This window comes from Centruroides vittatus, unplaced genomic scaffold (genome assembly GCF_030686945.1).
Source record: "Centruroides vittatus isolate TY-2023 unplaced genomic scaffold, ASM3068694v2 contig_474, whole genome shotgun sequence".
NCBI lineage: Eukaryota > Metazoa > Arthropoda > Arachnida > Scorpiones > Buthidae > Centruroides > Centruroides vittatus.
In genome coordinates this window covers 2,856,091-2,868,833 of record NW_027122266.1, presented here as the reverse complement: position 1 = coordinate 2,868,833, position 12,743 = coordinate 2,856,091, and the positions used below count along the sequence as shown (strand labels likewise).

Genomic DNA, 12,743 nt, shown 5'->3' with positions numbered 1-12,743 from the left:
TTTTGATTTTTGAATTTTTGAAAATTTTGAATTTTCCTTCTAAAACAATGAAAAAATATCTAATTAAAAATTTTTTTTTTAAATTAGAGCGGTTACTACATAGACATCATATCTTTCTTTTTCATCAGTACCATATTGGAGTTGATATGGTATGGATGGGAAAGAAAGAAAATGTGTGTACCAGCTCTAATTTTTAAAAATTGTTTGTTTTATTAGGTATAATTTCATTGTTTTAAAAGGAAATGTTTTTAAAAATTTGGCAGCCAAGTAGCCTATAAAGACAGGTCATTTGTTAAAAGTTGTATTCTGGAACAGTGAAAGGGAGTAAATTGTAACTGCTATTTCAACAGTCTGTGTCTTCAGTTTTAATTTTAAACGTAATTACCATCCTATGTAAAAATTGATAATGATTTATTGTTCAAAGCAATTCACTTGATTAAACAATGATGGAAAGATTTTCTATATAATAAGGAGTAAAGAAATCAGTCTGTAATTAGAAGAGTTGTCTGTTTTCTTTTATGTAAATCACTATTAATTTAATTATTATTATTTGTATTTAAAATTTCATTATATAATTTTAATAGATAAAGAATAAAATTTGATCCTAATATCCTAATAAAGGAGAAAAATAATCATTTCCTGGAACAGAGCTAACTTTTATTTTATTAATGGTGTCTATGATTTCCTCTCAGAAACACTGAATATTATTCATTATCAAAATATGGTCATTGAAAATTTAATTTTTTCAGAAGGGAAGATTTTCCAAGTTTTAATGAAAACAAATCTACATAATAAAAATCATTTATCTAACTGAATTTGAATCCTTGATCTATAGCCACATTTATAAAATTTATTTAGTGGCTTTAAATAAATTTTTGTTTTAACTGTAGAAAGTTTTCTAAATCTAAGCAGGAGTTAGTTGAGTTAAACATGCAAAGGTTGAAATTTTTTTTTCCATTTTAACATTATCAAACCAAGGTGATCTGTAAGGATGAAACCTGCAAATGTTTTGTTTAGCTATATTTGATGAGTTGAGAGGTTATTATAAACTTGTTCATTATTTCTCAAGTGGTCAGACAGCCTTTCCACAAAATGAATAAATCAACATTGATAGTTTAATTTTATAAGTTGGTTGGAGCTTTTAAATTTCAATGTGTTTTGGTTCCCCCCAGTGGCTAACTGTATAAAACCACACCACTAAACACTGGTAATTTGTTTTGGGTTCATGCTTCACCAACAGATCAGCCATGTGAAATTTTCTGGGTTTTCTTCATATCTGTAACATAGTAACTGCCTCCTGAGAGAACTTTCTACAGTTTCCTGTAGAAAGTTCTCTTAGTAGGCATCTTGTTGGCAGGTTGCCCATGTGTTGCTTTAGTCCATTAAATGAAACTGATTTGTTTTGTGCCAACACACTCAACACTCAGTAGCAGTTAATTATAATATTTATATATTATAATAAATATAATAATAAAAAATGTGTTTTTAATTGTATTAATGTTGTTATAATTATTAAATTACATATTTTGAAACTCACTATTCTGATGACATTAAACAACTGATGATATCTGTGATTACAGTAAGCACATTTTACAGTATTTATCATATGCTGAACCAATTTAAAATAAAGGTCCATTGCATTAAAAAGTTATCATATAATTGATAAACCAATAATCATTTTAAATAATTGGTTTGTTTAGTCATATCAAATATATGACAATTAAAATATTTTAAATATATTTCTTTAAATACAAACTTTTCATAATTTCAGTTAACTCAAAAGAATGTACAAAGGATGAACTTGGATCAAAAGTGTTACTTTCATCTCCCCAGGAACAAGCAGAAAAGTGTGTCTCTTTAGTATTAATTTATTTAATTATATACAGCAAATTAAATTTAAAAAATTTTACAGATACTATGCAGCCTTTCCAGCTCTTTGTGGCAAAATTGAACCATTGGCCCAGCTGTGCCAACAGCAAGAGAGCAAGAAAGTTGAATCTGTATGGGAGAGAAAGAAAAATAGCTTTGATGATGGAATTGGCAGTTCTTTTTATGTACAAGAATATACTGACACACCATCAGAAGAAGAATTGTATTCAGACTGTGATAATTTTGATAAGCATAGTGATATGTCAGATAAAGAAAATGATGATGAGATGTTGAAATTAGAAGTAGCAAAGAAAATCTCACAAAATAGAAATGATCAGAAACCTTCATTCATTGTTCCCAAACTGAAGATGTCTGTACATCGAATACCTTTTTCTGTTAAATGTTTACCCTTCACTCCAATTAATGTTGCTGAAAAGAAGATACATAATAAGCTTGATGATTCAATGACCCAAATTAATCGCTTTAATTCAAATAAAACAAATGAAATTAATTTGGATGAGAATAATCCGCATGTTGTTGTTCCTGTCAACGATATAAATTTAACTGAAACTAAAGTTGAAGATTATAATCATGCTTGGGAAAATGTAATTATAAATACAAAAGAATTAGATGTTTTGTCATATCCTGCAACTTTAGGTGTTTCATTTAATGATACATTAGAAAAAGAAGATTACATTTATAATAATTTTGCTGGTAAATTTAATAATCAGTTGGCATCAATCTGGGCTCAGAATGATTTATCAAATTGTAATTTTGAATTTAATTATCCTCTTATATTTGAAGTTTCATTGAAAGAAAATATTAAAAAATCATGCTTTTCTGTAAAACTTCTGGAACAATCTATAAAAGATATTAAATCTATATGGACTGTCAGTCCAGATGATTTTAAATTGCTTAGTCCATCGTCATCAAAACTATTCCCATTAGCTTATCTGCTGGCAAATAATATACCATCTGAAACAGAAATGAAAAATGATAAACAGGCATTAGAAGAAAGTACTAAGTTTTTGTCTAATGAGGATAATTTTATTGAAGTATTTGATGATGATGATGAAAATACAGATGATTCATTTCCCAATGTTTTTCCAGCATTAGGTTCTGAGAAAAGAAAAAGTGATAGTGCTGAAAATTTTTCAAATTTTAGTCTTTGGAAAGATCGTTTTTACAATGACGATGATGACGATGATGATGATTACTTAGATAAAGAAGGCACTTATTCATTATGGTCAACTCCATCATCCGTTTCAATTTTACCATTAGAACCTAATGAAAAACCTATAGATTACAGTTTCGAGGATAATCATTCTTTTCCTTGGGGTTTAGATGAGTCAAAAAATTTTGATGAATCATGCCATTATATTCAACATAATCACTGGTGTTCTGATGATTGCATTCATTCTTCTCTTGAAACTAAAACATCTCTGAATAAAACTAAATGTACACTCACTTATCATAAAGGTGAGAGTCTCTTTGTAGAAGTTACTCCTTCTCCTAAACCCAAAGCTGTAACTGAAATAAATAAAATTTCTTTTGAAAGAGAATCCACAGAACATGATTTTCTTGAACCACCAACATCAGATTCTGATGATCTTCTCACTTCTCCAAAGACCCATTTTCAGCCAATTCATCAGGATTCTTTAGAGATGGAAAATGTAGATGATAATGTAACAATGATGCTTACTATAAATGCAGATTCACCGGAAGAATGTGAATTTGATAATCTAATTATTTTACCTGATGCAGAAAATGATTTAGAAATTCAAAGTAAGCATGATTATTTATTAGAAATGGATGAATATTTACCAAAAAAATCAGATATTTTTTATGATATGCAAGATATGCAAAACGATATTCAACCAGCTTCATTTAAAGAACTGCCTGAAAAAAATCAGTTCGAAAGTGACAAGAAAGTTTATAATGATGATATAGAATTGAGCAGTTTAGATATATCAGAATTTGTACAAATGTGGAAAAATAATTATTATAAAGAAAAAGCAACCAATACAGAAATACCAAATTTTGATTGTGTTAGTAGCCAACCCCCAGTTGAAGATTTCAACGAAATAAAAAATCTTATTGAAAAACTTAATTCATTTGACAGTAATAAAGAAATAAATACTTCTGAAGAACAATTTCTCTGTTCTGAAAATATATCTGAAAGTGTAGAAATGTGGAGATGGAGTACTAATGATAGTAGTGATGATTGGAATCTAAATGAAAATGCTTTTACATCATGGCAAAATATTAATAATCTAAATGATATTATATCATCAAAAGATGTAGAAAAATTGGATAATAAAAAAAATCTTGAAGCATTAAAGAAAGAAATTGAAGAGGAAGAGGATGAACTGTTCAGAGATATTACTAGACTTAAGAATGAAACTTGCAGTAGTAACGTTGAAAGTCCAGAAACAATTTTTGGCACTTATTGTGGATATGAAAATGAATATTTTTTGGAAAGCAAACAATGGAGTGAAGATTTGGAAATTCCTGATTTTTATTATGATTATAATGGTGGAAAACAAGACTATAGTGGTTGGGATTCTTCAGATTCCAAAACTTACTCTGATCAGTTTAATAGTTCTCTTGGCCTTCGCAATTCAGTAAGTAGTAAATTAAATTATGATTTAATTAAATTTTCAGATTTATTATAGGGAAACGTAATATAAATGTAACAATAATTTTATTAGCTGTAATGTTTATAAATAAATCTTAATGTAAACTAAGAAATTATCTTCCAAATGATGATAAAATTAAGAATTTTGTGCACCATTAATTTTAATATTACATAACATTTATTTTATTCATGTTATATAATCTTTATAAATAGTCTGATGTCATACATTCCAATTTATACATCTGTTATTCTTTAATTGTTACACACAAAAATGCTTGAAAATATTCATTAAAATAAATTAACATTTTCAAACTTAAACAGCTCTTGTTAAGATGTATGCTGTAGAATTAAAATATTAAATAAAATGAACACTGATTTCAAGAACAAAAATAAATACTTTTATATAAGATATTTCAAAATACAGGTATACCTCAACTTACGTCCTTCTCGAGTTACGTCGTTCCCGATTTTACGTCGTTTGTCAAAAAAGTATATGGAAAAATAAAAATCAAGTTTAAGTCATTTTATTTGACTTTAAATCCGTCCACACAAACATTGAAGTCGTAATATCACTAGAAAAGCGTTGAAAGCACATAAAATCATATTAAAATATGTACATTTACAGTAAATGTTAATATAATCATCATAAATCCTAGGGAACGAATCATGAAAACATCTGTGTTTCTGTGTTGTCGTCTTATTTAGCGGTCTTTAAGTGCTCATTATTGGCGTTTCCTCCATTATTGGCGTTTAGTTACGACGTAAGTCGAAACTACGACTTACGTCGTAACTACACAAGTAAATTCGACTTACATCGTTTTTCGACTTACGTCACCTCTCCTGGAACCAATTACCGACGTAAGTCGAGGTATACCTGTATATTCTTTTATCAATATACTTTTTAAAAAAACTTTTCAATATTTTTGGAATAATTTGAACTCCATCCTCAGAATTTCAGCAATATACAAAACTTCAAACAAGGAGAACAAAAACTTGACTTTTGGTTTGAGATTGTTTTATTGTTAAAATACATATTTGTTTACATTCTTTGTGCTGATGTTTATATTATTTTTATACCAAGTTTTTCATTGTCTAACAATTCAGATTTTAAATCTGACTTGGTAAATTGTAATACTATAGGTTGCACTTGTATAACTGAATAAGTATAAAAACATTAAAATCCCCCATTTCTTATTATTGCATTTAGAGTAATGGTTAGGGTTTAAATAATCATTCATTTTCTGAGATGTAAAATCTGAATGTTCAATTGTAATGCATTTTTCATTGGGCATATAATATCTGAAAAGTGTTTTAATTAGTATATTTGGATCAGCTGGGGATGTGTTGGTTTGTTATTCCATTTATTATTCTTGTTCCAAAAATGTGGCTGTGCCTTTTTGCTTTTTTGTATTCCTTTTTTTTTTTAAGCTGCCCCAAGCTTAAAAATTGGTTTGATTCGTAAACTTGTTCTTTATTCTATTTTTTCTTGTTTAATTAAAAAAAAAGTAAGAAAGACCTGCTGCATGCTTGCATCTATCCAAGAAGTTCTGTTCTATATGAGTAAAAAGTATTAATCAGCTTAATGACCAAAGTTTCCTTTGGTCATTAAGCTGATAAAAATAATAAACTACCATTAAGTTAACATGTTTATGTTGATTTTTTTTTTTAATAAAAAGTATCAGTACAAATAATTTTTATAAAATTAAATTTTAATGACATTTAAAAAATTATGAAATGAGATATATGTATAGGTGAATAACTTTCCTCTGAGAAACTTGTAATGAAATTTGATAGCTAGATTTATGTACAGTGCAGGTATACCTCGTCTTACGTCGGTAATTGGTTCCAGGAGAGGCGACGTAAGGGTTCCGTCGTTAGTTGAAAAATGATGTAAGTTGAATTTACTTGTGTAGTTACGACGTAAGTCGAAACTACGACTTACGTCGTAACTAAACGCCAATAATGGAGGAAACGCCAATAATGAGCACTTAAAGACCGCTAAATAAGACGACAACACAGAAACACAGATGTTTTCATGGTTCGTTCCCTAGGATTTATGATGATTATATTAACATTTACTGTAAATGTACATATTTTAATATGATTTTATGTGCTTTCAACGCTTTTCTAGTGATATTACGACTTCAATGTTTGTGGCGGATGGATTTAAAGTCGAATAAAATGACTTAAACTTGATTTTTATTTTTCCATATACTTTTTTGACAAACAACGTAACTCGAGAGTGACGTAACTCGAGGTATACCTGTATATGCTTTTGTGGAACACATTTACTGTATTTTTCATTGTTTTGAATAACATTATGAAAATGGCCTGCTGCTTTTTAATTTTTTCCTTTCTCTAATGGATTTTCAACTGAAAAACAAAAAATCATTCTCAAAAGTGACAAATTATTTTTTAAAACTAAGTGTATTGCAGCTACATAAATGTGTGTTTGTAACTAGGTTTTTCAAATTTCCACCAAAAGAGGCTGCCATTTGATTTAGACAGGAAACACATACTACAGTAGAATTTCATATTTTTAATTTTCTGCTAGTTTTGTTCAAGAAGTGCAATGCTATCCAGGCATTTGGCTGTTACTGAAAAAAATTTATATATATAAATTTTGTTAAAATTCAAAAGTATTAATTTTGCAACTGCAAATCAATACTACTAGTAGCAAAATTTGAATTTTGCAAGGAGTTAATCAATTTGATTATTTAATGCTTATTGTAAAAATATTTTAAAAATGTATTACTAATTTAAAATTTGTAAATCTTTATATTTTTGTATAAATACTTTATGAATATTTTCTGTTATCTTTATTTACATGATTATACAAAAAATATTGAATACTAATTAATTTTTTAAATAACAGGATTTGGAAAGTGGAAGTATGTTTCCATTGGTGCCAGCAGATAAAGTTCTTTACTCGTCAGATCTCGAAGATGAATGGAGGCGTAGTAGTCGTTCTTTTAGCACTCCTCATAATCGAAAAATCAAAAACAGACACAGTAAGTAGATTTATAATAATAATTTTGTATTTAAAAACTTTTAAAATACTGACTTTCTGTTACAAGTAACTTAATATCTGCTATTTTTTCAGAAATAATATCTCAAAAAAAGCCATGCAGTTTCTATTTGGAAGGAAGTTGTCGTCGTAGTGATTGCAAGTACTCTCATGATTTGAGTAAAATAACATGCCGATTCTGGGAAGAAGGATCATGTTTTAAAGGAATTACATGTCCATTTCTCCATGGATATTCAAGGTTTGAGAAAAAGTAATCTTGTGACAATTACTGAAAAATAGCAGATAAGCCACAGGTCTTCTGAATTTTAAGTTGCAATTACAAATTCATCCAATTACTTTTTCCTTTGTTTAATCTTATCAAGAGCATCTTGAGCAACATGAAAAATCTTTTGAGTACACTCAAACCTGTTTTTGTGCGATTTGTTTTGTGCAATTTTTTTTGTGCGGTATACCAATTTGATTGAAATCATATACCGCACAAAACAAATCACACAAATAAAGAACCGCACAAAAACAGGTTTGAGTGTACTGCAAACATATTCATTTGATATAATTTTCCTGAAATCACCAAAGATACCCCAAAGTACAAAAGTTTAGGCATATGTCAGTAAATAAATGTTTCAACTTTATTCTCTCCTGCTTTAATTAATTGATCTCATTAGATGCTTTAACTGATTTGAACTGATTTCCTGTGTCTCACTTGATTATGTATCTTGAAAGCAGATATATTTCTGGTAATTATGCCCTCTTTATATAATGATTCTCAGAGATGATTATTAATTTCTTTGTATGTTAGTTATAGCAAATATAAGCTGAGCAATTGCTCAGCTTCTATTTGCTATACTTCTATATTTCTGATTCTCACATTAACATGACAAAAATATAAAATATTTTAATGTTTTATTTAGTATTTATTTATTTATTTATTATAATAAATTTTCATTAATGTTAGTTGAGAAATAAACCAGAAATGTAGAAAAATGATAAAATTTTTATCATTTAGCAGCCATTATATTTTCAATACTCATACAGTGTAGATTTGTCCCAAATATTCTGTTTTCCATTTCACTTATAAATAATTTCATTTATATTATCAGTTTATTGTAGATAAAACAAAAGAAACTGAAAGGAAAACATGGAATACGATTTAGAAGATATTGTATTTTCTGTTCTTTGATAACAAGTGACTCCATTTTATTTCATCAATAAGACATCAATGCAATTTCAAGGAGTCATTTTATTACTGATAAAACATTTTTTGAGACTGAATCTGCTGATGCAATACAAATAATCTTAATAATGACATCCTCACAAATTGAACATAAAATATAGAAGTATTACTATTCAAACAACAAAAATATAATTAAAAATATTTCTAAACATTCCAGTTGTTAAATAACCATTTAGGGTTGTGTTTGACAGTTTTATTCTTACACAATATTTAATTTTTATAGTTTTCTTTTCATTTAGTTACTATGGAGAGATTTGATTTAATTATATAGGAAGTCCCACATAAAATTGAAGCATTGGTTATACAAGTTTTCATAATGTTTAATGAGTGAAGCTAGATTTTCAGAGTCTCTCTCTCTCTCTCTCTTGTCCCTTATCCCTAATATGAAGATTACAATAATTTACTCAATTCGTGAATTGACCAGTTTTATATGGGACACCCTGTATTCATTACTCATACATAATAGAATACATAATTAATAGAATGGAATATGGGATATCAGATATCCATTATATTTCCAGGCGTAATGAATGTAAGATACTCCATTAAATAGGATTTTTTTAGTATTGTTAATTTATTATTATTAGGTAAAGCTAAAAATGTTTATTAAAAATACATAAACTTTTAAAATAATTTGAATAATACCACAAAAATTATTATTATTATCTTTTTAGCGAAGGAAGTTTTAGACATGAAGAATGTCGTCATAGAAAGTGTAATTATACTTTGGATTCAGAAACTGATTTTCCATCTCTTTCAACATCAGCTCCGCAGGTAAATTTTATAAATTTAAATTCATTCTATGCTTAAGAATATTATTCCAAAAGTATGTTTGACTTTTTAAAAGGACACAGAGAGAGAAATTTCCAAAGATATTTCAAGTAAATGTATACGCCGGAAGAGAAGACGAGGAAAAGTGCAGCATGGATTACCTATTTCTAGCAGCTGGCCTCAACAGAAGGGAAATAAGCATTAAAAATTAGGATCTAAAATTAATTTATCCTTCCCATCAAACATGAAATAATTGAAAATTTTATTTCCAGATTTACTCTCAGATTTAATGTAGCTGTGCAATGTTTTGTTTGTTTTTCTATTCCATAATCCTAGTCAGCCAGTTAATATCCTAATAATGTTGTTCTTTATTTTTCTGTTTGTTCCAATAAAATATTACAAACTAAAAAGTAAATAAATTTAAAAAAACCAAAAATAAATAAACAAACTAATGTTGAGTGGAATTAACATTCCTCCATTAGTTTAAAAAGTATTGACCAAAGGTAACTCTTTGAGGGATCGTGTTTGGGTTGCCCTTGATGAAACTCTATTGTTATAAAATATGCAGAATTTAATATATCAAATCAAGAGTAAAATAATAATAAATTTACTCATTTCTGCACATCTGTGAGTGAAGTTTCCATTGCCCAATGAGCAATGGTATAACACGATCCCGAGTTCTCTCTCAAATTTGAAGGGGAATGAAATTGTCAAATCTATATGATTAATAGTTTATTTATTGTTGAATTTGATTTAACAAAGTCTAGTCACTAATGGCATTAAATCAGTTTTTCTTTTGTTTTCAAAGTCATCAAAAGAAACAAATTTTATTTTTGATGTCAAATTTAAATCGAGCAAATGCATACTTTGATCTAATCAAAATGTTTAAAGTCATTTGCAACATAGTCTGTTGTTACTTAACAATATGTATCCCCTTCATTTATCTTACAATAAAAAGAGAGAGAGAGCTTAACAGTTTGCTTATTTATTTCCCATAATACATAATTGTATAAAACAGTTTCTGGTAATAAAACCAGATAAGTTTATTAAGTGCATATATTGTTTTGGTATAATAATAATATCTATTAGATGTTATTTGCTGAAGGGCTGGACATAGAAATAAGCAATCTGTATTTTATTCAAAAGAATTAAATATGTATGTTACAGTAAAAACCCGGTTTTAGTTGAAACTAGTTTTTACTGGATGTCATTGTTAAAACTAGAATTTACTGCTAGTCAAAAATGAATGAGAGTTAAAACTAGTTTTAATTAGACAAAACGGGTTTTAACAAAATGGCTTAGTAAAACCTGTTTCGACCAAGGTCATTCAGCTAACACGTTCCTATAGTGTATGATGAATTTCGTATCGCTTTAACCCTTTTCCCTCCGACATCTTGTTTATGTTTATTTTGCGATCCCTCCTAAGGCAATATAGGTCAGTCAGGCGATATTATTTTAAAAGTTCACCAAAAATTAAATTATCATTATATCTATATGAAAAAATCACTTACATTTATTAATATCTTTAGTTTTAAATATGATATTTTTCAGTGCATTTTATTAGAAAAATTTATAAGAAAAAAAATAATATATATCAGAACTGACACACAAACTTGATAATTTGTAACATTTTGTGAAAATTAACATTGTCTAGTTACATAGTTGTTTGCTGGCACTGAGCCAGAAAGATGTAGAATATTGTTTTGTACAATTTGATATAACACTTATGCATGTGTTTATTCATTGTGAAATTATTGCACATTATATCAAACATTTGTTTGAAATCAAAATTTTATACTGCTATCAACTAATATAATGAATTATTATACTTTATTCACTTCATGTCGAACGAGATTATATCTGTTAATAAATTTTACAAAAATCTATATTTACCAAAGTAACAATGAATCGGTACCCTCAAAGTTTTGCTTAAAAAGCCAGGGTACCGATCGATCGGTGCCTTCAGGGACAAAGGGTTAATTAATGTTAATAACACAGATGTGTGATCAATATTTTCAATAAATATCGTATTAAATAATACAAATGTTTTAATCCCAATCATCATTTTATTTCCCCCAAAGATATTTACGTAGCTAAAATTAGTTTTAACTAATGTTAAAAGTTAAAAAGTTAATGTTTGATTTTAGTTTTATCTAAAATAAAAACATGTACAGCAGTAAATTCTAGTTTTAACTAGACAAAACGGGTTATAACAATGACATCCAGTAAAAACTAGTTTCAACTAGTTAAAATGCATTTTCACTAAAAATGGGTTTTTACTGTAACATGTATACTTTCAAAATTCCGTTTAGGTTTTCATTCCATAGATCAATCTTTCAGCACAATATAACATGTTCTTCTAGAACACTTTTCAAAAAATGTGAAAAAACTACGTCTTAGCTTTCCAAAATGATCAAATTTTTATCTTATTCACTTTTTCATTTTACTTTCAATATGTTAAATATGATCTATTTTTTTATGAACTGAGTATAAGCAAAATTATTATTATTTAAATTTTTTTTGTATACTTCAAAATGATCTTGGGCATGCTAGCAAGTAAAGGTGTGAAAATTTAAGCCCTAATCAAATCACCGATTTAATTAGGGCTTAAATAAAAATGGTTATTTTGACTTTTACCAATGAAAAATCTTTTAACTGTACAGATTGCTTATTGTTTATTCAAAATAATTAGAAATCAGTATTTTTTTGTGTTTTAAAATACTCTGCTTGGATGCAGATGGACAACCTCAGTATTAAGGAACAGAATACTTATTATTATTATTCAGTGGAATCTGCTTTTCATGATCACTTTGGGACTTGCAACTTTTGATAACATTAAACAGATCATAAATTTTCATTATTGAACTCCAATTTATTACAAATTACAATATGAATGTGTGCAATTTAGATTTATCACAAATACGTGATACAACATTACACATTTATATATATACTTCGTTTCTTACTGACAACTGTTTTCAATTCAAACAGATCACAAAATTAAAGTAGAGAATTGCAACAAGAATGTTCATCTCCAAAGGCACACTTCATGTAAATATCTACAGTAAATATATGTTCTAAGAATTCTTGTGATGTCCTTACAGTACATAAAAGATAAAGATATGGTTTGGTTAAAAAGTAAGTTTTGAAGTAAAGGTCCATTTAGTAGAACATATTTTCTAAGAATTCTTATCATTTATTCATAA

At 27.7% G+C, this 12,743-nt stretch overlaps 1 protein-coding gene across 3 annotated transcripts in view; it reads left to right on the top strand.

Annotated features, from left to right (window-relative positions):
• The window catches only part of LOC136977779 (uncharacterized protein PF3D7_1120600-like), a 45,387-nt gene extending 34,877 nt beyond the window's left edge, over positions 1-10,510 (top strand). For all 3 annotated transcript variants that reach the window (XM_067273330.1, XM_067273332.1, XM_067273331.1), the window contains 6 exons: positions 1,772-1,847; positions 1,913-4,493; positions 7,383-7,518; positions 7,611-7,773; positions 9,441-9,540; positions 9,614-10,510. In XM_067273330.1, coding sequence (XP_067129431.1) covers positions 1,772-1,847; positions 1,913-4,493; positions 7,383-7,518; positions 7,611-7,773; positions 9,441-9,540; positions 9,614-9,742 — 3,185 coding nt within the window. In that variant the 3' untranslated portion in view covers positions 9,743-10,510. The remainder of the gene's footprint in view (positions 1-1,771; positions 1,848-1,912; positions 4,494-7,382; positions 7,519-7,610; positions 7,774-9,440; positions 9,541-9,613) is intronic.
• Positions 10,511-12,743: the final 2,233 nt, after the last annotated feature.